This window comes from Cardiocondyla obscurior, linkage group LG01 (genome assembly GCF_019399895.1).
Source record: "Cardiocondyla obscurior isolate alpha-2009 linkage group LG01, Cobs3.1, whole genome shotgun sequence".
NCBI classification, from domain to species: domain Eukaryota; kingdom Metazoa; phylum Arthropoda; class Insecta; order Hymenoptera; family Formicidae; genus Cardiocondyla; species Cardiocondyla obscurior.
This window is the reverse complement of record NC_091864.1, coordinates 6,323,744-6,351,740: the sequence shown is the minus strand read 5'-3', so window position 1 is coordinate 6,351,740 and position 27,997 is coordinate 6,323,744. Positions and strand designations below refer to the sequence as shown.

At 44.8% G+C, this 27,997-nt stretch overlaps 1 protein-coding gene and 1 long non-coding RNA gene across 2 annotated transcripts in view; one reads left to right on the top strand and one right to left on the bottom strand.

Moving 5' to 3' along the window:
* Window positions 1–2,600: 2,600 nt before the first annotated feature.
* Window positions 2,601–27,997, top strand: part of LOC139105331 (uncharacterized) — a 35,911-nt gene continuing 10,514 nt past the window's right edge. The window contains exons 1-2 of the long non-coding RNA XR_011546165.1: window positions 2,601–2,713; window positions 2,836–2,879. This is a non-coding gene — a long non-coding RNA (uncharacterized lncRNA). The remainder of the gene's footprint in view (window positions 2,714–2,835; window positions 2,880–27,997) is intronic.
* LOC139105242 (T-box transcription factor TBX20) overlaps window positions 9,963–27,997 on the bottom strand; it is a 46,502-nt gene continuing 28,467 nt past the window's right edge. Inside the window, exons 4-6 of the mRNA XM_070661246.1 lie at window positions 26,147–26,314; window positions 25,681–25,757; window positions 9,963–12,341 (exon numbers count right to left, since the gene is read on the bottom strand). Coding sequence (XP_070517347.1) covers window positions 11,864–12,341; window positions 25,681–25,757; window positions 26,147–26,314 — 723 coding nt within the window. The 3' untranslated portion in view covers window positions 9,963–11,863. The remainder of the gene's footprint in view (window positions 12,342–25,680; window positions 25,758–26,146; window positions 26,315–27,997) is intronic.

Below are 27,997 nucleotides of genomic sequence, written 5' to 3'. Positions count from 1 at the left end.
AGACCGACAACCCGACAACGATTGTTAACATATTTTTTTGTACCGTGGAAAGATCCGTTACAAAGGATAGGATATCCGTAGAACAGTTTCTCAAAGCTTTCCGCCTTGATGTTGGCGTGCGCTACGAGTCACTCAAGTTTCTTCTTCTTTCTTTTCTTTTCTTGGAAAATAACATCCATAATTTCTTGCCGAGAGCTAAGAAAAAAAAAAAAAGAAAAAAACAAATAAATTTAATTTTAAACTAAATTTATTAAAATTTATCTGTACCTAAGCTCTCTAAATTCTTTTAAACATGCTTGTTGACAGACGTGTTTATAGCCCAGCCTCGTATACCTGAATATATTCACTTGGAATTTTTTTTTTCTTTTTCTTATTACGCCGTTCGCAGAAGGTGTAAAAGCAATGATTTGAAAGCCTTTAAAGCAGTAATCGAGCTCCCAACCAGTTCGCAAAAGAAGATCTTCAATTTTATTTTTCCTTTTCCCTTTACAATGCTAACTGAATACGGAACTGTAGGCCATGAATTTATCAAGGTAGGACCCTTTGAAGGGATAAAAATCGCAAAGTGTTTGTGTTAGAACGCGTCTCCTGCATTGCTTAGATGTATTATATCATATTGTTCGTATAACTGGCATCGTAAGGCATACGATCGAAGAAAGAAGCTCCTTGGGGAGTCGGGGGGTCTTTTTGGGACTTTCTGCAGGCTTCGTGAGTTTTGCGAGTCAAAGTTTTGCAGCCAAAGATATTTTGTAAAGAACGAATAAATAACAAATATTTAATTCTGGTAATTTTCATCATCTGCGCATCTATAAATTGTTTTATCACCGTTCTGCTTGCATATTTATTACATTTGTATAGAAACCTCATAGGCCGTGTGACAGCAGCGAGATATACCTTCGTGAAAAATTCTCCTTGGTCCATTTAAGTTGAATTAACCATTCGTCAATGGAAATTCGCGCTTTTATCTGTCAGTGAAACGGTGTAGAAGTTTGAATGAATTCGGGCAGACTTGAATAGGGACCTTGGCACACTGTCGAACGTTAGGTATCGTCACGAAAAATCGGCATGATAAATGTGACCGCGATGCTCTCCATGTGTCGCGTGGACGCTCAGGGAACCCTACTGAGGAACACCCAAGGGCCGAACTTGTTGAAAATATCATTTGAGAATGTCATACATATGTTTGAAATTTTATAAGTTTTAAAATAATTTTTCTTTTTTTTTTTTGTAATATAAAAATTTATTTTGTGTTGTATTATTATTGTTGCACAATTATCATACATAATTACAAGTTTAGATTTTACTCGTTGTTTTAATTAAATTATTTTAGAATTAAATCAATTTTTAATTTACTTTTACAAATATTTGTATTTCTTTTGTAAGCACAAAAGATTCGTACATATGTAATGTAATATGCGTGTAATGGAGAGGTTGAAATACTCTTTAAGGAAGAATTCGAAAAGTATTTTTGTCACGTGCTCTGTGGCCAAGAAAAATTAATGGAATGTCAAATGACCCATGCCGAATCGCGCAGGTAACGAATTTTATTTGTAGCTACAAGTCAACAGGAGATCCGTTCTAACAGTTCTGTTGAAGGTTTCGCAAGCAGGTCGCAGTAGCAGTAATGTGTTCCTTTAGTCTTGATTTTTTTCTTTCCATTACTTTTTTTTTAATTTTTGACGCGACGTGCAAGTAACGATAGCGGCTAATTAATCGCTTAGTTCAGATAACTGACATACTGACGTAGACAGCAATGACCCAATTTGTTTTATAATCTTCGAGTCTAACGAAGCCACAAGTACGACAATCCTATTAAAAAAAACCCGTGAGACAACTTTATGTTAAAGACAGAGAGTTATATTAATGTTATTAGTAATTCAATATTTGTAACTACAATAAAAGTACTTTACGAAGTACAAAATAAATTTTTTAACGTGTTGAAAAATAACAAAATTAATTTAATTTAAACATCGGAGTAATAAAAATTTTATTTTATTTAATTGTAAATACGTACCATTTATTTTAATACAATACTAATTAGTTACAGTTGAGTTATTAAAATTTTTTTCACGTTATCTTTAATAAAAAATGTGTCGGCTATCAAATAGGTGATTTTGATGTTCGATTTAATTTTAATTTCTAATTAATATGTCGTCGGCGCTCGGCGACGGTCGGGGGTGATAGATAGCGAGAGTAACGAACAGGTAGCCGGGGGGAGAGGGACGGGGTGAGAGGCGAACGCGAGCCTACGTGCCGCGAGCTAGGTATATTCCCCCACTACTCCGACTCTTGCTTTGTCCTTCTCTAGCGGTCGCGCGAAGCACACGTACGTACTGCCGCACTACACAGCAGCCACGTGTCTGTGCCGAAAGTGCGTATTTGCGTTCAACGAAATCCGTCTTTTCGATACGAGAACTATTTTCTCCTCCCTAATCTCTGTGTGAGGAGAGCACTTGTGGCTACGTTTTCTTTTCTTGAAGTAAGCTACATCCTTACTTATGCGCTCATCTCTCTGAGGTGACTTTTCTATTTCAGAAGTGTTGTACAGACTCGCGTAATTTTAATTAATTATCCGGGCATTTTGTTTGCAGATAACCAGTGCGAGGACGAAGTTTAAACGGTCTAAGAGGAATCATTCTGACGGAAGGCTTCAATATTCTGAGAGGAGGAGCAGGCCCGGGATGGGCATCCTGCATCGGCGGAGCAACTTTAGGTAAGCATCAATTTTTTAAATAAAATTTTTATTAAAAAAAAAACTTTTACCCTTTTTTTCATTAATTTTATTAACAAATATACTGGCACGGCTACATTAATATTTTCTTTTTTATGTTACAGTCACCGGCTGAATTCCACAACTCCGCTGGAGCTCATGCAGATTGGTAAGTGGCATAATTGTTTTTTCGTTGTCTGTAATCGGGTCTCTTGAACAGTTAACGCGTCGTCGACCATGCATTACTCAATTATAATAACGCGCACGAATTGAGATCTTTCAAAAAATTGCGCACGCGAAACGTGCACGTGGTTTGTTCTAGTAAAAAATAAAAAGCCGGGCGTAAAAGAAAGGAGTGCATTGTGCATCTGCGTTAGTATCTCGCCGATACCTTTCTCGTCGAATGACGGAAAAGAATACCGCGCGAAGGGGAACCGCGTAAAGATATCGATCGTGGACGCGAATCTAAATCATAGATCTAAATTACTTTTGCGCAACCTTCGCGATCCCGACCGAGGACCTACGAGCCTTCGCCTCGGCGATTCGCTCGAGATTAGGCGCGAAATCCCATGGAGAAGAGAATCGCCCCTTCCGGCTCGCCAGAGCGAGCTAATGGCAAATACTAACGACTGCTCCGAATTATTCGACCACCGCCACTGGGTCGGTGGTTTAAGCGTCGCTGTTTGCTGGATTGTGCGCAAAAGGGAATGGGCACTGATTATCTTTACGAAAGAGACATCTCCCGCAATTAGTCCGCTGCGTTTCGTATTTGTTCCGAGATCAATTTATCGAGCGTTAAATAATTCTCGGCCGTTTGGCTTTCAATTATTGCAAAACATAATTAACAGCTGTTCTTTAAAATTCATTAAATATTATCCGCCGTGTGTTGCCGAATATTGTCTAAATATATTGCGACAATTACGATTTCCGGAGAAGAAAATATGTTGACATTGAGAAAGCACGAGGAAATAAAAGTTAAGACGAAGAGTGGCTGCGGTCGAGGTAGAGAATCGTGCAGGTAGAGAAGGTATTCATGACGTGATTAGGATTTTCGCTGCTTGTGGGCACGGATTAGGTCAGAAAGATTGTAAATAAAACCCGACCGTGGCAGATAAAAAGCAAGATTTATGGTGAAAATATTTGTGCGCGTATTCTCACGCCGTTGGGTGAAACTGGCGTGTAGGCGGGGGTGTGTGGGCCCCATTGACGATTCTGCTGAAAGTTACCGTCGTAAATCCTGCACATTGTCGGACTTTCAAGAGGAAACCCGCAATACTATTGTGACACGCCTCACGGGCTGCTGTAAATAATAAACCTCTAACCACCCTCGTCACTCCTATGCTCATCTAGTCCGATCTCGATACTAGATATTCCTTTACGAGGCAGTCGATTCTTTTTATTTCTTTTCGCCTTTTAACGGGAAAGACTTTTTGAGGCTCGCATAGTTTGTCCACAGGCCAAATTATCCGTTCATAAAAATTTGCATGCTTTCCGACCTTTTTAAGAAATTACATTTTTTAAACTCGTAGGGTTCAAAAGAGCTTCCGGGAATTTTAAAAAACTCCACCGCTATGCGTCCCGTAACAGTGTTTCATTTTTTGTGAAATTCTCGTTTTTTTGTCGCTATGGTTTTGATTTTTTTTTTTCCGAGTAAAAAAACATACCGTAGGAAGCTTCAACTTAATATCCGCGAAGAAAATAATTAAAAAAAAAAAAACCCGTTTGTGCCACCCAGAAAGTCTTTATATTAATTTACGATGTAATGCATTAAAATTATGTTTATATATTCTTTAAATGCAATTGGATTCTGATTTATCACGATCGTGAAGTCAAGCATTCTAATTATTATTTATTATCGAAGTGTGCAATTATGTATATCCGCGCGGAGCATAAATGTGCGAATTTGCTGGCGAAGGTATCGAGCGGAAGAAGGATACTCGAGTATGTTGGAAACCATTTGGATCTGTTGAGTTTAAATCCCATAAGCGGCTATAAATCTAGCTACGCTAAGCGCATTATTGTCACATAGTTGCATCATAGAAAATCTGCATTTATGACACGGTTTGCAACAACGAGTCGTTGAGCCTGACAGATGGCCGCCGAAGAGAGAGAGACATTCTTACCGCTAACTATATAGCTAATGCAAATCTAGATAGAGTATCCGTAATTGACCATTAACGTATATTTTAGTGCGTCTACTTAACACTCTGTCTTTCGCTGACTGGCGCGAACAGGCATCCAATTATTCTTCGCCTTCCCGCATGAAAGTAGAAATCTTCATCGAAATTCACAAAACACAATAATTTTCAGGAAAAAAAAAAAAAAAATTTAATAACCTTTTGTAGTACGCGCAAATATCTGCATCGATTTTCCAAATGTCATTGTAATAAAATAAAATGCGATCTCATTAGTCCGCGTGCAGCTGCGTCGATGAGAATTATTTATACAAACCGTAACGTTCGTTCTCGAGAAATTGCCTCACCGTGATGAATAATATCGTTCACCCGTTTTAATCGGCCCGAGAAATTTCATCTATAATATAAGCTTATTTATGGAATCGCGGCCGGATCATAGCTCGTCTGATTATCATAGTCGACTGACTTCGAGGACAGTTAATTCTTCTCCGTATGAGCAGGTGCGAAGAACGACCCAGCTGACGACGAGGTTAATCGTCGCTCTCGTTATTTTCTCTTCTTCATCTTCCACGTCGGTCCTCCGAAGTTGCCGTTCGAGCGGTATAATCTCTTAAACGAGCTAATTAATAATCCGTCGATTCGCTAGCAAATTAGTCTCTCTTTTCGCCGTCTGCTTCGCAGATCTTTTTATTTTTTTTTTCTTCTTAATAATCTCACTTAAAAGTGTTTTCTTTAAAGCACTGATTTTTTTATCGAGCCTAAAATTATTTTGCTAACATAATATTTTCGTTGGAAAATCTTTACGGACAAGGATGGTGCATGGATTTGTCTCGATTTCTTATAATTGCTGTTGGCGATGAGAGTTTCTGCGGCTAGAGCATGACCAGATTGTAATTGATCGCGTTTCACGGTGACTTTTATAGCGCGAAAGAATGCGTCGTAACCACCTGACGATGTTGATGAGAATAAATTCAGTATCGTGGATCATAAAACGCATAATAACATAAAAGTAATAAAGTCTTCTCGAAACGTTAGCTCATATACATATAATATACAATTGCAATGAGTTTGCACAGTGATAGAAATTCCATAATCTTATTACGTCTACAAATTACGAAGGATACTCCTATAACGTGATTACAATGTAAATTTTATGCAAAAATAAGGCATTTAGATGATCTAATAATTTTTACAAGACATAAACATTGACTTTACCATATCCTGTTTTATCAGTTAAAAATAAACGGAACGGAATTCAAAAAAAAAAAAATACGTAGCCTTACATTTTTCATTTTATCGCATCGTCCGTTCGTTTCACGGTTTGCGGTTGTTTGCACGGTTCCTGCCGCAGCTGCGTTCGGCTTGCGTTCGAACAAAAAGAGCGACGGGGATATCGAGATGCAGGGGCGTCACTTACCGAAGTAGCAGGATGCGTTAAGAGAAACGTCGCCGACCCTGCGTGCGTGCGTGCGTGCGTGTGCGTGCGAGAAGAAGGAAGGGAAAAGGAAAGCGAGAGATCTCTCGGCAGCCACCCACGGAGTCTCCGACGACTCTCTTCGGGTCCTACCGTTTCGTTTTCGCGTTCCATTCCGTTCTGCGTGCTTTCGTCTCGTCGATTACGTTAGTTTCGTCCACCGGTAACTGCCGACAATGTAAAATTAAAAATCTTTAGGTCGAGACGATTACGATCGAAGTCGCAAAGCTGACAAATATAAGTCGGGAATAACATTATCTTTTTAATTACTGATTTATAACTTTCGTCTTCAGTCATGTTATTTTTTTTTTTCTTTTTGTAAACGACGGCGATCTTTTTTTTTCTTTTTTTTCGACATTTTTCTGAGGATATTGGGCACGGATTGAACGGCGGCGTGGTAGCGCGACATGGTGTTAGTCGCGTATACGTATATGTTCACGGAGCGAGCAAGAGAAGCGCGGAGGATCCGATCCGGACGCGGTCCCGCGCGTCGCTACTTACTGATATTTATTGCGCCCAGAAATGTGTACGGGCCGCCATAAATCTCCGCATTCACACGCGGAGTTCCTAATTTACATATTCTCCGCCCGAGTGCTTCTCTCTATTTCTCTCGTTCTTTCTCTTACCCTCGTGACTTTCTACCCGTTCTCTTTTTATCGTTGATTCATCCTTTCCTTCTTCCACCCCGGTGGATCGTATTCTTACGACACTCTCCTTAAATTTTCTACTTTTCCTAACTGGCTTACGCCGACACCGGCACTAATCGAATTATCCTACGTCAAACAAATAACTCTGCTCGAGGGCTTGTGAAATGTTGCCGAGATAAATAAATGAGGGTGATAATAAACGCTTATTTCGAGGGGGGATACGACTCTTCCCGGATTTAATTTAAAAAAAAAAAAAAACGAAAAAAAATATCGAGGGGAGGAGCTCGAAGACAACGAGCGTGGACACCATCTTCTGTAACGCGCTTCTTAATGGTGCATTAACCTTCGCCGACCCTCGAAATAGCTCGTTCGATTGCAATTAAGGTATCGATCGTAAATTCGTTCGCCCCCGAAGAACAACTTGTACCGACGTGAAACGAGCAGCCCGCAAGAAACTCGCCCCCGTCGTACTTTCTCCGTCTCGAAGCTGTCAGAAGTCGAGAGTCACTTTTACAAACCGCTAATTCGTTACCAACTTTTATCACTGCTCTTGTAATTGCATGCCACTTCGGTGGGCTTTCATTACGCGCGTGAGCACTCTTGGTATTCATCGATCAATTCTGTGACTTCTAATCTTTCCCGCGTATGCGTTTATTTCTCATAAAAAAAAAAAAAAAGAAACAAGGTGTGATAAATGGAGGTCACAGTCTCTGATTTTGGAAGCTATGGGAACTAGACTGCGCGTAGAAACATTTTTTTAATAATTAAAAAAAAAATTCTATTACCATAAATAGGAAATTACTATTAATTTTGTCGTCGGCCACGCGTTGTATCAGCTCCGTCGTGATCTTATCGCGATTAATCACCGGCAATCTCGACGATTAACCCTTCCGCACTTGCACACGGCGCAACGGGAGGATGGAAGCGCGGGCTCTCCCGCGCCAAGTACGACGAGGTGGGCAAGGGTTAATACTTCACCTCCATCCTTCCCGCCGAAATCATCGCGGAACGAGGCGTGAGAAAACGATTATGCCCGGCGAAGCCGTTCTCTTGTCGAGAGGCACCCGCCGATACATTATAATGCGTATTTATGCGCTCGATGTTGCGCGCGTATGCGTCGCACGCGTGTGCGGCTCGCTGGCGCGAGAAAAAGGAAAGCTAAAGACTATGCAGCTGGGCGAGGGAGAGATAGGAGCGCAAGGCGGAAGATGCGATACGATAGAAAAAGAGGTAGAGAAGGGGGAGGGCGACTTGCTCGAGGGGGGAGGGAGGGGGAGGGATATACGGCGGGTGGAGGAGCGTCTTCCTCGAGAGAGCCTCATAAAATGGAAATCAATTACATCTACACTTAACCACTTAAACTGGTTTCGCCACGGTCCTAAAGCTTGGTCCTCACCGACTTCTCGTTCTCTTTCTCTCTCGAGTCGCGTGGGGATGAGCGATGCGTGCGGGTAGATGCACGCGGGGAACGCTGCAACGCCGGTGCCCGCGAGGTGAAGAGAAAACGAGGGGAGGAAAGTATCGATGAGGAAGAAAGGCGAGAAGGCAGAAAAGGAGAAAGAGGAAAAATCGGGGGAGGGAAGGGGGGGGTACGTACAGCGCAGCCGGTGAGCATCGCTAGCGGCTTCACCCTTTTCTTCCCCTTTTCTTTTCTCTCTCGCCGGCCCGGCCCGCTCGTGTTTCTCCTTTTCTTCTTCTTCTCGTCTTCTCCTGTTGTTCTTCGTCGGTCTGCGGCGAGCCGCAGATCATTCGTATCAACATAATTACAAGCTCGGGAGCCGCCTCTCTGTTTCTCTCACCTCGCTCCACCCATCACGACGTAACACACGATCGCTTTCGCGCCCCGGTGAAACCGTTGTCTACTTCTTCTTCCCCGCCGTTCTTCTGCCCTTTTCGCGTTTCTTTCGACCGTGGATTTCTTCTACCTGTGGCCGCCGCGTCCTCCATCGCTAATTCAACGAGTCCTTAAAAGACTCGAGTACCTACTCGTTGAATGTCTTCGAAGTAATTGGTGAACCGCCTCGCGTGCAATTTAGACGTTCAGCCTTGGATCTTTTGTTCTCGAAAAAAAAAAGAAAAAAAAAAAGAATATCACTTAGCTATTTTTAGTAGAACTTTAAATTTACTTGTTTGTTAAATATATTGAACTCGTTACCTTTATAAAAATTTGAGAAGAGAGCATCGCACCAACGACGTTTCGTTAAAAAATATGTAATCTCTTTATCGCTCAATTAATTTTATCGCATTTTATTATTATTTTTTTTTTTTTTTTTCTAATTGAGCTACCTTCGGAAATGTTATCGGGCGCATTATGAAACAATGTCCGCTCACGTTATTGGCGTCTGGTTTAACGCTTCATATTTCGCGTCGCGTACGGACTAGAGGGTTAAAGGGCGTCTCATGTCGCCGCGGCCGCGCTCGATCGCGCGAAACATTTGCGGTGCAGCGACCCGGCGCGCCCAATGACGCGACGTGAAGCAACCGAGTACTACGCAATGCGATACGGCGATAGCGACATGCTCCCGATGGTGAACCGGGGGCTCGAGTGACAGAAAGAACGGGCGAGAGGGAGAGAGTGAGAAAAGGTGTTAGTCATGGAACGAACCGAAGGCTTTAAAGCAGCCGCATCTGAAAATAATTGCTCGCTGACAGGCCGTGAAATGAATTTATTTAATTTCAGATAGGTATAACAGAATTACACGGCAGTTGGAGGTGCGATGAGGCTTGGGTGGCGCAGGCAAGGTCATACCGAGTAAAGAACGGGTAGGTGACAGAGGATTCCATTCGCAGTTAGCCGCGAAAATAATCGTCTCTTAATTTTAATAACATCTTGAGGATAATACTCGTTAGGGCTTGAGATTAAAAGAAAGTAAGTGTAACGTCATTAAAACAATTGTTAATAACGATGAATAATTTATTCGTAAACGAGTAAACTGTACAAAGAACATAAATAATAAAGGAAGAAGATTAATGAGTGGCGCAGAAAGTACAGGCGATTGAGTGATCGGGCGTTTAATGAAAATTCATTTATTTTTGTCGTGCTACATCGAGGGGGGGAATACGGCGCTGAACTACTCGCTACCATAAAGGTTCCTTTATGTACAAATTGCACGGTCTTGTGCCAAGACGCGCGTTAATACTATCGCGGTATATAATACAGTTACGCCGAGAATCGTTCGCTCTTTCGTACACGCTCGCTTGCATTTACATATTTAACATACGTACGTACGCATACATGTACCTTCGTCACGTTACAACAGATACTTATTCGTTCTAATGAGCGCGGAATTATTATGTACAAATCGAGATCGAAAATCCGCGCGGCCTTGCGATCCCTCTTGATACTCGCGAATCCTCCACAACGAGATATATTACGTGGACACGAGAGCGAGAGACATATCTCGCCGTTCGCGGGGAGCCGTCGAGAAGATTTACGATAACGTCGACTTGCGAAGATATTCGATTCTCACGTTCTCGGGTATTGAAACGTACCGATCTCTTGCTCCGTTAGATCATTGAATATTTCAATGTATCATTTCGTGGCTCTTTCTTTTCTTTTGTTTTTTTTTTTCAAAAATTAAAAGTGTCTCGATGAAACTTTTCGAGTCCTTAAAACTTGAAAATGAATACGGAGATTCCTGCGTATCCGGCTCTATAATTTTTTGGAATATTTTAGTTCCGCGTGGATGTTCGAATAATCCGTGTTGTGTGGAATTTTACCGTCGCCGCCGCCGCCTATATACTCATCTTGCGCATAATATTAATGGAACGACATGTATACACAGAGAATTACATTTATTATATTATATTATATAAATATCTATGCGTTAGAGTCCGCGATTGACATCCTAGGCGCTAAGAATAGTTCTTTGGTTGCACCTAAGGTGTTGCGGGAGAAAACATGAACGTTTAGAACACGCTTAAGCTCACAGTTGTAAGTGACGCCCTGCGATTCATCGTCCTCCGTTGCTTTTGCTGCACGATATGTGGATAGGAAATTAAAACGACATCAAGAAGAATGTGCGAAAAATTATGGTTTCGAAGCTCTTCTTAATAAACACAACGTAATAAAATTATATAACACAATTATAACAAGAGTCAGATAATTTTAAAAATTATTAATTAATTTTAAAAAAAAGAAAAAAAAATTACATTCGCGCCAAATCGTGTCCAGAAAATAAATACATATATACAATCTATACAACTTATATATAGTCGTTATTATTAATTGGTATATTAATTATATAATAATAATCGATTTAACAGAGAAAACTCTGAAAGACTGAAAGATTGAAACGTTATCTTGTGATAGATTCGTCATTCATATGCAATGTATCGTTATAAAATAATTTAATTTAATTAGTAACGTTCGCGAACTTTCAGAGATAATAAGAATAATGTTTGTAAAATAATTTTTCTTGGGATAAAAAATAAATTTAACTTTTAAGTCAACTTGAAAAATAAAATCTTACAAAACTATATACTTGAGATACGATAAAGCTACATCTACATATTATTACCGCTACGAAACACAATAAAGTTGTTTTAATTGCACAATTAATAATGACCAATATTCGCCTCACGATTGCAAATCCGTTGGACCGTCGTTTTCCAACTACGTTGTCCAAATATCTTATTCGTTCGTCGCTACAACAAAAGTGTAGGGAATATTACTCTCGTTTTTTTATTTTTTATTTTTTTTTTTTTTTTGCATCGCCGAGCGCGGTTACCGATGACGATAGAACGCGTGCATTAGGTCCGTCATGCTCTTGGCGAGAATAAAAACATACGAGTTCAGGTTCCAGTTCCGATATCGGCGTCGGTTCCTTGATCACAGAGAGAGAGAGGAGGAACAATGTTGCTGCAGTCGGCGAGCTGGCAGCGCCAGCGGGGATCGCTAATTAGGGCTGGACGGGCGCGCCCTTAGCGGCGGGGGTGTGCTGGCCGTCGGTGGATAGGGCACATACCTCAGGCTGGTCGCGGCGGTGGGCGATGACCGTCGCGAGATCATCGCGACCGGGGGTGGTTGCCAGGGAGGCGGTGGCCAGGACAATGTCGTCGGATACGAGAAGCCGGGGGTGGCCGCGACCGCGGCGGTAGAATAGGGCGACGGTGAGCCGGCTGCACCTCTGGTACCGTACAAGATCGCCGGCGACAGCCAGGAGGGTGGGATCGTATGTCCGTTTTCATGTTGCTGTTGTTGGGTGGACGGTTGATGGTGCTGCTGCTGCTGCTGCTGCTGTTGTTGAGCGCCCAGCGTCGCGGCCGCGGCGGCAGCTACCATGACCGGCGATGGCATAGCGAGGTGCTCGTAGATTCTCACCGGAGGCACGCCGCATCTTACCAGTTGTTGCTCCATAAGCTCCATCGGGTCACTGAAACGATAATAATAATACATATCGCACGCTAAATTACGTAATTAAGAGAGAAATAGTCTGGGGTCGTTAATAATGTTAGCGGAATAAGACGTTGAGATAAGAGATCCATTTAAAATGTGGCACAGCGAGTCGTTTGAGAATCGGCGCGGCGCGGGCGGCCGGTCAGCATTGAGATTAGACGAGGTACCGAACGGAGCGGCCACGCAATCGTGCGGCCAATAGGTCGCGATCCTGCGCTCAGCGGATCGACCGAAACGGCAAAGATCGCGCCGGGGCGAGCAAATAAATCGTCCGAAGCCGCGGGAACGCGAGACAGAGCGAGATAAAATCGTCCGTTCGATCTCGAGGCGAGAGAGGCGGCTCTCGCGCCGGCTGATTAATCGATCGACGTTATCGGCATTAATAGCACTTAAAAGGGAGTAAATCAATGAGATTCCTTTACGGATGCGAGTCGACAGAGAGACGAGACAGAGAGAATGGCGGGTAATTAAGACGAGCTTTTCTCTCATAGAAAGACGTGCGCGCTCGGTGGGGGGAATAGCGAGAACCTCTTTCTCCCTCAAAGCAACAAACGTGATGGATGATTTCGTGCGTTAGGCGCGGGCTTAATTAGGGTTAATTACGCGCGATTGTGCGCGGACGCGCCTTCGTTGCTTCGTTACTATTGCGGCAGAAACGCTAACGAGCGGATTATTGGCCGATCACAGATGGAAACGCGTCTCGCACGGCGAAAGGGTCATCTTGTATTTCTTTCTTTCTCGCTCTCCCGTTTGCCCTCCCTCTTCCCCTCGTTCTCTTCGCGCCGACGATAATTAACGACTAAGTCTCATTGCGCGGAATCGCGGCGAGTCACTTCCTACTTTCGTGATTACGCGCGGGAGCGGCGTATAGCGACACGTCGATTATCGGCCGGTCTATCTCAATTATTAAGGCTTCATTACGATATCGCGGATCCGAGGCGGCGCTTTGTAATTGCTTTCGATTTCAAGCCCGACGAGGTAAGACCGATTGCGCAAATCCGAAGGCCGTAGGAACGAATCAGAATGCTCGATAGATCCTTCGATGTGATCCAGAGAAGTTTACGTCAGTCTTTTTTTTTATTTTTTTTTTTTTTTTTTTTTGCCATTTAAAGTGAACGAGTCGAATCGGTTTAGCGCTAGGTAGACTGAGACATTCATTTCGTTCGATCAACAAATTTCAAACCAATAATCCGCTTCGTTACTTTAATTTTACACCCGTTTGATTTCTTAATTAGCTTGGCGTTTCTTTAATCATCTTCTCTTTGATCTTTTTTCCGTATAATTCAAACAGACACTCTGCTACTTTTCGTTCTGAATCCCGTAATTTATAGTATTAAGATCAGACATTAAAAAATAATTTATTAATATAGCTTGATAACTGGATTATTTAAAAAAAGATGAACCAATTTCCAGGTTATTTAAAATTTATGTCGCGAAGACCAGTTTATAGTTTAATTTAACTAATATCTTATTTATGAAAGATTTTTAAAGCCCAATATCTTGAACTGCAAAAAAAAGGAAAGTACGTTCGGTTTGGATATTTTTAATGTCTTTCGAGGATTTGACGATTTTCTCTGAGTTTCGCTGTCTGCTTGATCTCAAATCTTAAGACGAAGGCAGCGTCGATGGATGGCTGCTGGTTCCTTCGCGCTTCTTGGAAGTCAAGTGGTTGAGAGACAACTTGATACTAGTATCCTGTCGGATAATTTGAGTACGGGCCGCCCACGAATGATACCTCTTATCGATCATCCAGTTCCGCGAACCAGCAGCCATCAAGATATTCGAAGACGCCTTTCATAACTGGCGTTCAATAACTCAGCATTTCGTGCATAGAAATAATTTAAAGGCGTGCATAATAAAAAGGTTCCGGAAAACATATTTATCCCCGTCCCTAGAAACTTTAGGTCGTGCCTTCAAGTCACACTGTTAAAAAAATATAAGCTTCTTGTTGTTGTAAAAAAAAAAAAAACTTATAAATCTATTCGCTATTCGTAGACACAAAAAAAAGTATTATCTTGTGAGAAATTGCTCATAAACATCGCGTAAGAAATAGAAACTTTTAAATCTTTGGTACGTTGAATAAAATCATCGTTCGTGGAACATTTGGCGCGACGAAGCACTTCATCATCTCGCGCGACCGACGTCGTCGGGACCGTACAATTCAATCTCGACCGACATTCATAATGATTCTGTCTCCGTGGACCAAAATCGGAGGGGAGAGGGGGGGCAAGCTGACTCTCGCGGGTCCAGTTACCTCGGGGATCACCGGGTCAGGCGACACCCAGTCAAGGAGAGTAAGGTTAGCCTTCATTTGGTAGTTGCTAGCCGGCACGTCGACGAGAGTTCCGACTCGTAAAATCGTAAAACCATGGTGCGAAGGCGAGACAAAACCACCGTGACTTTGCGAGATTCGACGCACGAAAAATAAGAGAGTTGCGAGAAATGCGGTTTGCCAAAAGGAATTCAGCTGTATTAATTCTAGATCTTTAAACAAATTGTATATATGTATATATTAGAACTTTTTCTACGCATTCAGCAGTATTTAAACGCAGGAGCAAAAATTCAATGAAAAAAAAATCTTTGAAAATGTTCTCAAGATTAATTTAGTGACAATCAAATATTACAAACATTTTTTTTTTAATACATATTGTAAGAGATGATAGTATATTGCTCGTAAAATGCAGCGGTTAGAGTCGTTCGTATCCGGTGCTAGCAATATTGTTTATTGCGTGCAGTATTGATATACCCGATCGAATGGAGAGACGGAGGAAGCAAGACGATGAAGGGCAAATCGACTCGAGCCGAAAAGTCCGTGGAGCTGGACAAGCGTGAACGGGGGTGAACGTGGCGACTGTAGAAACAGGCGGTGGGACGTGGGGAAGTCTCGGGAACAATGGGTCCGGTGTGCAGGCCGCGTCTCGGTTACCGTACCGCTTAGTACGTAACGCGACACCCGAGGAGGCGCACGAGCGAACATACACACAACCCCGCGCACACATGGTACGCACGCATCGGTACGTGGATGCACAAGAGTAAGCCTCGAGCGGTAAAGAGGAAGGAGCCTCCGTTCCCGGAGGGTGAAACCGGCGACGGAAGAGCGAGGAAGGGATTAGGGGGCCCCGGGGCTAATCGCCGTCCACTCGGACGTGCCGGACCACACACCGGCGCGTCCGTCCGCGGCCATTCCTCTTCTCCTTCTCGTGAAATATCGCTGTCAAGGGCCCGAACTCTATTAGCCGAGTTCTAGCGGGTACTTGCCTCGCGTATCGATCCGCCTGGATCGATCGTGATCCGAGATTTCGCGGATAGCAGGATCGCGTGTAGGAGAACAGGGCGGGACGGAGCGAGCCGGTGATTTAGGCGGATCCCGAACGTGGATCTCGATCGACGATTACGTGACGCGGCTTGGAAATTTTATTGTTATACGTAGGAAAGCATCGGGACACCGTGAGGCACTCGACAATCCAATTTAAATCGACAAGCTGATTTAAACGTTGCTTAAATAATTATGTTACGCGTTTCATTTCGAAAATTCTGTTCACGTACGCGAACAATATTCATACCGAAGAATGTCGATGGAGATGTGAATCCCGGGTGCGTTGCGCGCTACCATCCCCTCGCCAGCGGCGCGCTATCTCTCTCGGTCTCGAAAATAGCTTAATCACACGGGGCTCGCGCAGAAAAATCCAGGAATCAAATTACATCGTACGTGGTGAGGAACAGGTAGGCAGTTCTCGTCGCACACAAGGCAACTTACACGGAGGGTACGCGTGCGCTCGTGTGCGTGCGTACGCAAAACGGAAATGACGCGGCGCGCTAGCAGCACGGTCCTCCCGTGCATTAAGTCCCGAGCTGCAATTCATGGCGGAGTGTGCTAGCGCGCTGCGCCTCTCCCCGGCCTTGAATTATATCCTTAATGTTTTCATAAAGCTTCCTTATGTACAGACAATAAAAGCCCTAATTACAGTCGTTCGCCGGGCGAGAGAGCGGCCTCCGGGGCAGGCCGCCTATTACTATTCGCGCTATGCCAGGACTCCCGTAATTGTTACACCGCGATAAATATTCCTCATCGATCTGACGAGTCTGCGTTTTCCCCCGTAATGGCGCGGTTACGGTCGAAACGTTCTAATTAGAGGCCACCGCCGTTACCCATTAAAATGTCCATGACGCTCTCGCGGCTACACCCCTCGAGTACCGTCGTCCACAAGAAAAGAGAGAAAGAGATAGAGTCCGTAAATAAGAAAGAAGAAAATACATCCGGCAGAGTTAATTCAAAGTTTTTTTTTTTTTCTTAATTGTATTAAATCTAAAAGCAATTGACATTTGAGAACTTATTTCATGAATTCGATGACGAAATGTCATATGAATTTCTAATTTTACAAAACATTGAGTTTAAAACTAAAAATCATAATTACGTATATAGTTAAATGTGAAATCTTTATTTATCCTGTTAATTAAATTTCTTAAATAACCGTCTGCGTCGTGATCGTCGTAATTATCAAATTTTGTTCGATAAAAATTGATGTACATATAAAGTTTTGATCTTCGCAAAACTCCTGCGAAAATGATTTCAAATCATGCAATATTGATTCAGTTCATTTATCTGGCAGATCGCTCTTTCTCTCGTTTTTTTTTAATCAGCGTACAGAATTAAACTAGTAATAGAATTGGATAAGCTAGCCGACAGCTGAAGGAAAAATGATTTCCTGGACGTAGCGAGTAATAAGACGCTTTTTATGCGTAATCGCGTACGCGTTGCATCTGTTTTTCCTATCGTGAAGAGAGAGAGAGAGAGAGAGAGAGAAAAAACTTGATTCCTGGAGGGTTAATTGGAGCAAAACTGACGGCATCGTGACGGCTTTTAGCGGCTAATGGCCACATCCGTAATTTTCGAACGTATCTGTTCCTCGTTCCCCGAAGCGGCTCTGACAAGGAAATATGGTATATTCTCACGTGGCTTAATGTCCCGTAATTTTTTCGAAGCCCTTTTCTCGGCGTCCGAAGGCCCGCGGTCACGTGGGCACCGCGGAGAAGCCCTTTTCGGAAAACGAGAACCGCCGTTCTTTCTCACGCGAGCCTCCTTAAGTCCCTCTCGTCGCGCGAGGAAGCATCCAAGGAGAGAAATCCTTCACTCTTCGTCTCTTGCGCTGCTCTATCGCGTGATAGCGCCTCGATGCAACTTAATTAGCAATCCAATTACACGCGAGCCGCACCTCTCGGCACATCATGAATTTACGCGTTTACACTAATAATTCGCACATAATATTTGTACGTCCGCTCGATGAGCGCGCAAATAATAAAATTACGGCCGGTCGGCATAGGAACGCGATCACTTATACGCACCGGTGACCGCTGTTAATGTTAATTACCACGGGAATTGCTACCGGTGATTATTATCGCGCACGAAGATTATCTTTGGTCAGTTGCGCAAGTTGTAGAATCGTAATCCCGATTTTCGACGAACTTAGAAACAGAGATCAGCCGGGGACACGGCATTTAACGGGCTACTTTTAGAGTGCAAAATCGCACAACGATGTAATTTGATTTTCAACTTTTTCTACGTATTGCAATATAAATCGCTCGCCGTATCTCTTTCGATTCTCCTCAAGTTTGGTACAACAGAATTATTGCGTGCAACGTACATATACAATATATTAAAGTAAAAAGCGGGTGCTAAATATGTAAAAATAATTAATAGTCACACCGAGATACCCGATCTTGATTCGATGACAAAATTAACTTTTCGTGATGCGTTTCGTGCTCCTCGATATTTCAAGGCTTCCCCTAATTGATCATCTTTTTGACACCTAAGTCGATAAATTGGCCAAAATCGCGGGCAGCGCGCTCAGGCGACGTGAAATAGCTCGCGATATTAAAGCGCAGGGAATTCCGTCGAACGGAGAAGGGGCCTGTTATTCTCCGTCTACCCCGGGGCTGACACAGGGCATTAGGTAAGTGGTAGATAATAATAGGTTACACCCCGCTGATGGCCGAAGGTAGTTCATCGAATGCTGCGGTTTGGTTCATCTCGGTTCCTCTCGCACGCATCCCACAGGGACTATCAAGCTCCCTCGTGGAATGCCTTCGCCATTTTGGTGATACTACCACGATTCTAAAAACGGAATTCAACTTGGAACGAACAAAAGGCAAATATCACGCCAAATATGATCCAACGAATTCATTTATTTTTACGTCTATTACATTAAAAAAAAACTGCTTTCTGTAAATATTTTTTTTAATTGCGAGACTCGGTGTAAAAGTTGAAGAAGACTAATGTAAATTTAATTTTTCCGGCCGTGAAATTAATGCGTTTTTTTAAGTGAGGAAATATCAATCGGTAAATTAAAACCTATAATGAATAAATCTAAAAAATATCCTAATAATACATGTGGAAGTCGTTGAAGCTAGTGGGCTGGGATCTACGAAAAAAAGGTTGATTAAATTCGAAGGGGGAAAAAAAACAGGAGGGAAATGAGGAAGCTACATTGGAATTATCGAGAGATTTATGACTAACAATCGCGCGCATAGTATTAACAGCGAGCCGAGCTGTCGTCGCTCGGGGTGATACTAGGTGGTGGCGAAACGCGAAAAGAAATAAAAACTCATAAAAATAGAAAGGGACAGTTCGCGGGAACTGGATGTCTTTGCGAACGATGAATCGCGTGAAGATTTTGGCGAAAGGAAAAGAAAAAAAAAATTTGGCGGGTAGAAAGAGGCGTAGGGCTGAGTTCCGTGGATTCTTTCCTTCGACACGGTACGCTGTTAAAGGAGAGTATTAGAAGGTAGATGAAAAAGAGAGGAAGAAAGGGTGCAAAAGGTAAGAAGAAGCGGCGACAGAAGCCGACAGAAAGAGACACTAAAAATAGGAAGGCGAGAAGAAGGGTATAACGCGAATTGGGGAGAGGCAAAGAAAAGAATTGCGGAAAGGGAGAACGGAGCCGCGGAGGGCCAAAGATAAAAAAAAAAAGGAGAGGGAGATAGAGAGTACGGTGATAGAGAGCGAGGCGAAGCGAAGGGGGCAAAACGGGCAGAGAGCCGAGTGTTACAGCGAAGAAATTAATAGCCATAAAATATGAATAGAAATTAGCAGGTTCGGGGTGGCGTGACGCGTTTGCTCGCTCATTTCCTTTCGGCGCGTTGAAAAACAACAAGACAACACAAAATACGGTCGAGCCTGTAATTTACCCGGCTGCCGCCGAGCAGACCGACGCGCGATCACCACTGCGTCGAAAGAGCCGGTGTGCGAGTGCACGAGTGCGCGCACACTTGGACGCGCGTACGCATACCTGTGCGGAAAGGTATACGAGACGTTAACGCCCGAGAAGTCGGAGCTCTAGATGTGAGGACGCGCATACATGAGAGCGGAGCGTGAGCGTGTGTAGATGCGTTATGTACGCGAGGGGGTCTATCGGTGGTGCTCGCAAGCTCGAGCCATCATCGTCGTCGCACAGTAGGTATGGTAGGTAATGATCCGGTAATGACCCTGACGCCTCGAATAGTCGGTCGAGCGTGTGTGCGAGTCGGAGCGCTCTCTCCCTGCTCCGCCTCCTCCCGGCGTTGCCTTCCTCTTCCCGCGGTCGGGCCTAAAGCCCCCGATGATGCACGGCGAGACCTTTGTTTTTGCGTTTTAAACGGCGGTTATTAGCTCCATAGCAGCCACGGCCACTGATGCTGCTCCTCCACCTCCCGTGCCCCGTCTCCCCCTCCACTTCTTTTGCCTCTTCTTCCGCGGGGTCTCTTTCGTCCTTGTTCGTCGCCGCGCTCCGTCCGTCTCCCTCTGGCACTTTGATAATGCGGTCCGCTAATGGGCCAGCAAGGAGACTGGCGGTATCGGTCGAAGGTGTCTGCGTTGAGGGGTTGTTGCTGGTAGTTGTGTCGAGGCGCGGGATAAAGGGAGAAAGATGGAGGGAAGATGCGAGCTGCGAGGAAGAGATAGCCCGAACGAGACGGGAAAGATAGAGAGACTTCGGGAGGAGAGGAAGAGGGAAAGGAAGAGGGCCAAGAGCGGCAGCGGTAATGACAGGCCGTCCGCTCTCGAAGCTAATATAGATGAATGCCCTGTCCCTCCCCTTGCCCTCCGGAACCGGGAACCAGGGAACGTGGAATCGCTTTCTTTCTCCTACGTTATCATCCGTTTCTTTCCCCGAGACGTTTCCACGGCGAGGATGCGACTGCCGCGGAATCCGAAATATACGAGACGCTCTGACACTTACATATCCGCTAGACGCAACAGGGCGCAGCAAATTAGTAACAAATAATCGTTGATATTTTTTTTTTTATTTAGCTTACTTCCGAGTTTGCCCGAAACTCTTACAAAATTTAACAAATCGAGCGCATGATTTCCTAGCTGACAACTGGTTTAGAATATTAAGTAGCATTTTCTACGATTGCATAAAAAAAAAAATAATAAATCTAAATCGAACACGCGCCAACGAACGTGCATATAATACATTTATACGTTATCACTTGAAGCAACGTCCGCACGATACCGTGCGATCTCGGAGTTTCTTTTCGCGGCGGGCCTTAACGACTTTAGGTAGACCCGAAGCATCAATCTGTACCGCGAAGCGGCGCCTCCCGGCCGCCATCGCGCCGCCTTTGCACGAGCGGCCGCGGTTCCGCGATCCTCGCGCTGATGTTTTCACGACGTTGACGGCGGTACCGTGCGCGCGGCGAACACGTACGCGACGAGGAGGGCCCGGGGAAGGTAGGCCCGAGAAAAGGGTGAGAAAGAGAGAGAGGTAAAAGAAAGAGGGCCGGAGGGGCATCTATCTATCAGCGCCGGCGTGAAGTGGGCGGGTGCATGCGCCGTATTGCTCCGTACGGCCGCTCTCTCATTAACTCTGGACGCCGCCGGAGCGGTGCATCCGTGTACGGCTAACGTGGAGGCAACTGCCGGCGTTCCTCGTCGAAGCGGAGGGCTCATCTCGATCTTCGCGGCCGTACGTGCTTATCTGGAGCGAGCGCGGCAACGGCCGGTGTCATCGGTTGACGGAGAACGCGATCACGCCCTGGACCCCGCGGATCCCTCGACACCTCGAACGTGCCCTTCGAAACTATTAAGCCAGTCGAAAGTATTCGCACTCTATAAATCGGTGGAACCGCTTACGTTTTTAGCACCTTGTCGCATTCCTTTGGGTGGTATTCGAGTTTTGGATAATATCCGCCGAATACTTTCGTTCGTTTAATTCGCGTTACGCTGCGAAATAGAATAATTAATTTGATGTTTCGTGATTCTCCGCGCTAACGAACGTTTTATACCAAGGAATCGCGCAAATTGAGAGTAATGAGATAAAGGTTGTAGGAACTGATAAAGAACTCGTGTCTCAAATTAGTTCCGCGATAAACCCCACCGTTCGGAATGATCTTCGCCTATCGATAATTTCCGATCAGTTGGCTAATACTAGCAACGCTTTGAACCAACAAAGTTAGAATCCCCAAGCGGGCACACCTAGCGCCAAGAGCGACGGCGTTATCGCCGTGGCGTTACTGATCCCGGAAGATTTTATCGCCGACTGAGTCCCACGGTAGTCTGTCTCGAGCGAGTTTTACGGGGACGTTTCCGCGCGTAGCAATTTCGAAAAAAACGAAACGGAGAAGTGAAAGAGAGAGAAAGACGTATAATTCCCGATAGCAAAGCTTGAAGGGCTTGTGACGGCGGTGTTGTATCTCGTCCATGCCCAGGAATGCAAAGCGACGAACCGATCGACTTTTCGAGGGCTCGAGATAAGGGACGAGTCTTAGAATGACGGTGCGAGATTTAGGCGGCCGCCTGTTAGGCAGGTGCTGATTTAGGGAGGATCTCGGTGTGGCAGTGATTCCGGAGAGAGATCATGGCCGTGCAACCGAGATGCGGAGTCATTAAAATGCGCACACTGCTCGTTGTTATTTGATTCGCCGTGAAATCGCTCCGACGAAATAAAGTTACACCCGCGTCTTTTTTTTTTTTCTTCCGTTATTTTTTTATATTTTTTTCTTTGAGAGAGAACGAGAGCATAGTAAATTCGGTTTAATATACGTTCACAGGGCGGTAGCATTCGTACATGAAAGTATCGCACGCATGGCTCGATCCATCACGAAACTTCTGCGAGCCACGCGCAGATCGGCCGAGCGGCGAGCACGCGGTTCGCGAGTGGGAAGATCGCGCGCTTCGGCTATTAATAATCGTAAACGAGAAGTTCGCGTGTTTTTGCCGGACGCGTTCGCGCGACTTAATTTTTTAACGACCGGCCTCGCCGGGTCGGCGATGATGGGGCGCGATGGCGAGGCGCGCGAGGCAGACGGAGAATTGCCGGGTGGATGGGAGCAAAAAATACGCGGGACGATAATCCGATGCGCATACTTGACAATAAACGCGGCACCCGGGAGAAACGCAACGCGCTTTAATAATATTCGCTCCAAGGGCGCGCAGCGGGACGACGGTGCTGAAATCGGTTCGTAATTAAAAGCCGCGTTACTTTTATCGTCGGTCCCCTTTTCCCCCTCCTGTCGGCGCGGTGCGCCCTTCGCTCGCCGCTGGCCGGCTTCGTAGGTTTTTCTCGGCCGATCGCCTCTTCGCACCCGCGGGACTGACTTCTCCTCCGTGGCGAAGCGGTTATCGGGCCATTTAATAAGAAAGAACGACACGTCGGTAGCTGAGCGCGTATCGACGCGAGCAACGCCTACTAAATTGTTAACGGCGATCTCTCGGTGCAAGGTTTTTATGCAAATCGACCGGTATATACTGCGTGTCCGCGAATCGATAACGAACACCCAATAAAATCGTTTCTTCCCTCTCTAACGCAAACCCCCCTCGTTTTTCACGATTCGGGTCTCTACTTCGTTACCTCGAGCTCTTTTCTACTTGTTTTTTTTCTTTGCCGTTTAATTTCGAATTCTTACATCTCATTATTCCAAAGAAGTGTACGCGATTGAGGAATTTACGATTGCGTTCGATTGATTCTGCTTTTGTAACGATTAAGTAGAACGTTTTCAACGAAGTAGACTCAAATTAAAAAATTTACAGCTTAAAACAAAAAGTCGCAACAATTTACATTTCGTGATCGTTCGTATCTTCTCGAGTTTTTAAGATTTAATAAACAAGTTTTAGAACAGAGGAGAGAATTAATTATTGAAAATTAACGTTTCATATATGAACAAATTTATGTTGCAAATTATTCCATTCAAGTTATCCACGTTATCTAAAGTATCGTGCATGTTCCCTGGGAATTAAGCTGGTCTTAGGGTATTAATATAAATTGCGTATCCTTCTCTCTCCCTTCGTTTTGCCCTTTTCTCGGCCGCTCTCATTTTTTTATTTATTCTCATCGTCGTTTCAGCAAACGCAAAGACCGTCCGCGTACCTGTCGTGAGACACCTGCTTTGCGAAAGGCGAAACGCAATTAAATTGTTTATCCGATCGTAATGAGGCGGTAATCGCGACACTTAAATGCGCCGTTAAGGTTTTCGGTGCCGATCGAGAAAGGTCATTAGCGATACGCGGCCGCGCGGCCGTGTTTGGCCGAGTTTTGCGTCGCTGATTTTTCAGAGGGCCGATCCGAAAAACACGGCCGCATTAATTGCACGAGTTACGACCGGCGGCGTTCTGAAATATGAGCTTAATTAATCGCGAAACGATCTCGCGCGGGAGATAGGTGTCCTACCGAGCCGGGGGAGTTTTCACGAAAGTGGCATCTCGAACGGGCCCAGCTGCGATCACGTGCAAATTGGAAGAGGCGTGACGAGAGTCCTGGCTCAGCTTAACGCGCGCCGCGTTCCTTAATATATTTCTGAGGATCGGTGGGCGGTGCGAGGGCACCAGACGGTTTTTTCGGTAAAATATGGTACCGAATTCGAGACCCCGCGACCGAGGCCTCGGCTCGGGCTAATCAATTTTTAAAACGCGAGGCTACGTGAACCCGGCAAGTCGAACGTGAAACTTTTCATCTTGGCACGACGGCGAACTTTACAACAATGCGAGGTGGTCTAGGTTCGAGTTGTAACACGAAAGATTAATTCACGTCCGTATTTATTTTTTAAATTAAAAGCTGATTCGGTTATCAATTTTTTTTTCTTTTAAATACTATAGGTTTAGAAAATTTGAATATTTTATTGAGATACGAATAAATTACAGAGAAAAAGAAAAGTGGAAAAAAAAAAACAGAAAATGTCTCTTTTATACGGGCACGATGATGGGCAGACAACATTGATAATCAGCTAACTACACCGGTTACAACGTGGCATCGGTATAGTTATACATATATACGTGTAATCCCGCGATGACGGGAGTGTTGAATATAAAGAGATACGCGTCCGCATATACATAAATATATACATTTTTCTCCGTCGCTCGTGCATCCACCTTGTAGCCGTAAATGCGGAAAGGAAAGAACGGTAGGAGGAACACACGACGACTGGGCAGGTGCGTCGTCATTCATGCAGATAGATGATCGCGGATGATTCGAAATCGGCCGCGTGCGCGCGCGATCATTTCGGCGGCGATCCTCTCGCATGCCTCGGCGTTTAACGTTGTTGTAAATTTCCTCTTCCAGCGCGAGAGATCTAAGCGATAATTTAGCCGGCGCAGCCGCGCGATTAAGGTGCCGACGTTCTAATGGGACGTAATGATCGTCCGTGACGCGGCTACAAGAGGAGCCGCGTGTCGATAGGTCGGAGCCTCGCGACGCAAGAAGCGAGCCGCAAAAACTCGTCCCGGAAATATAAAATGGCGGAGTACCGCGTTGAAACGCGAGGCGTATAATATTAGGAAATGAAAGAAAATAGAGAGAACGGACGATTTAAAGTGCCGATCGGCCTGCAACGTCGTTCGACCTCGCAATTATCATCCGAGCGCTTTTCGAGGGCAATTAATCTGTTCCTAGATCTGGGAAGGGATGACTCGCGTGAGAAGAAATCAAGGAAATCGTCGGCCGGATAACGTATACGCTGACACTCTAATCGCGTTTTAATTAACCCCTTCCAGTAGGACGTCGGCGCCGCGCCGACACGGGAGTTATAGATATTTCATTCGAAAATATAGGTTTTAATTTAGCGGCCGCTCGATCAACGTCCGGCCGTTATAAATGGACGCTATGATTGCTCGTTACACCGCTATGCAAGAAAAGCGTTCGCCGGGACCGGACGGTTCGGCACGACGCAGACAGATTAGCAAACCGGCTAAGGCGTATTCTAATCGAGTTTTATAATTATTGTTCGATCGGTTAGCGACGTGACATCGGTGCGAATTTCACCGAAAATTTCTTTCCCGACCTCGATCGAGCGACCGATAAAATATTGCTGTAACATTGGACGTTTTCCTCGAGAAGTTTTCAACTTACCGGTCGAAGTCGGTGAGTCTTGACGAATCTCTAAAACCCTTGGCAAACGGATTACTATCAATCTTCAATCTCGTTATCTGCAAGAAACGATCGATCCATTAAGTTTGATATTTTCTCTAAAAAGATATTTAACGCGGAAGAAAAGAATTTTGTATCAAGAGAAGAACAACTTTTTATTAGACATTGTCGAACAGTTGTTGAAGATTTACTATAAAAATGTTTAGCAAAATAAAAAAATGACAAAAAAATATGCACGTTTAACGATCTTGCTTCTCGAGCGTCATTTTAAAAAAAGAAAAAACAAAAACAAAGAAAAGGAAAAAAAAAACGAAGGTCTCGAGAACTATAATTCTCCATGTCGAGAGTCACGGCCTTCAATCTCGCGATGCAGATATTCATTGATCTTGTCGTGAGGTAATGCCGCGCTATATAATCGACTGTTATTCGACGAGACGTCTGGACTCACCAGCTGATTCTGATACGCTGTGACGGCGGTGAAAATGGCCTCTGGAAAGATAAACGTTTTGTGCTCCTCCTTCTCGAGGTCAGTGATGTGCAGGCCGCTGTCGTCGCTGTGTCGACAGCGGACCAAGTGTATCCTCGGCTGATACCTGTGCATCGAGTTTAGCACAATCTGCAACAAGCGAGAAGATCTGCCGTTCGATTATCTCTTCCCCACGACGGAATTAAGAGAGAGAAAAAAATTGATTTCGCGCGTCTTCTCTTAATGAATCCCACGAGAGCGGAATTGCGCGGCGCGCATCGCGATACTCCCAATAACAATAAAATACGATTATCATCCCGATCGGCGAAGCTGCTTCGTGCGAACGCGCGTCTTAAGGCGCCGATTATCGTAAGTTATCGGGTAATTACTTAGCCTATGTGTCTCTATACTTAATTGCGCGCAAATATATTTCGCGTTCAAGATGGCACGCTGGTTCCAATTATCGCAAGTAGATTATCAGCGCGAGATAGGACGCCTCGGTCTTACTCGCCTGACTTTTACGTTTCTAGAAATGGGTCACAGAGGTCCACGGTGTAATCTTCCTAATGGACACGGGAGATAATAAATATGGAAGTCGAAGAAGCGACGCGACGGGTGTAGTAGTCGCCGCCGAATTTTAAGCCAATTCACGGCTCCGCAAAAATTCGTTCCGGACGAAATTTCAGACGTGAGATCCGCCCAAAATTAAGCGAGAACTCTCTTTTTTTTCTTTTTTTTTCTTTTTTTTTCTCATAGCTGCAAAATGTAATTTTGATTTTTTTAATCTTTACGTGATACAAAAACCGGGCAACGATGGCGTCTCGTTATTGCGTAAGTTTTTCTTGAACATCTCGGGACCGCGTGACATGTCACTTAAAGAAGTCGCGCAGATAGGTGGGTTAAAGTTTCAAAGCGGGAATCCCGCTTCCGTAGAGAGAACGCTTTGTCGCAGGTAGACACCGTAGATAGCGCCGCGGCGCTATGGCCGGGGCGAAGTTCCGTATCGATTTTCTGTCCGAAACAATGTGGCGCGACGAAACAAATTCCCCGCGACGGTATCATGTAACGCGCGAGCAACCGCACGGGGCATCGCATTCCCCCCTTCGTTGCCTCCGCCTTTCCGTTTTCAGAGGCGATCCGCGCCCGGCGAGACGTACAGGGTGATTAGGATCAGCAAATGGTTTGGATTAAAATTAACTCCTAAGAGAGAGGGAGAAAGCGAGAGAGAGAGAGACAAAGAGACTAATTAGACACCGAAGATAAAACGCGATATTCGTATCTTGTGAGCCGTGAGAATATTCAAATTGCGCTTTCGAGTAAATTACACAGAGCGAGTCCACAATGGAGAATCGTGAAATTAGAAAAGATTGCATTTCGCATCCGCTATGGGCCCCGTTTTGTATGAACGCACTCTCGGAAACGAATTCAATAGATCTCGAAGCGGTAATCGGCGGGCCGCTAATTACCGAAATCGAGCCGGTCGGACGGGCTCGTTAGCATACATCGGGAGTGATCCTAGAACGGAGATTGAGAGCAAGAGAGGAAAAAAAAAAACGAGTGGGACAGAAAAGAGAGAGAGCGCGACGGTAGCCGGTCTTATATATTATCGCTAATATGAAATATGAAGGCGGCTGTGGTGCCGCAACTGTTGAGACTTAACGGCTGCAGGTGGCCCGGCAGAGTCTTTGGGCATTTCGTGCCCTTCTCGGTTGGCCCTGACTTTTAAGTCCCGTTCGCGCGACCGGCTTCGATCCCGGCTAACACATACACGCGCGCGAGCAAACGGACGAGTGGTTACGTAGATTATGCATGCCGTGTATATTACACATACAC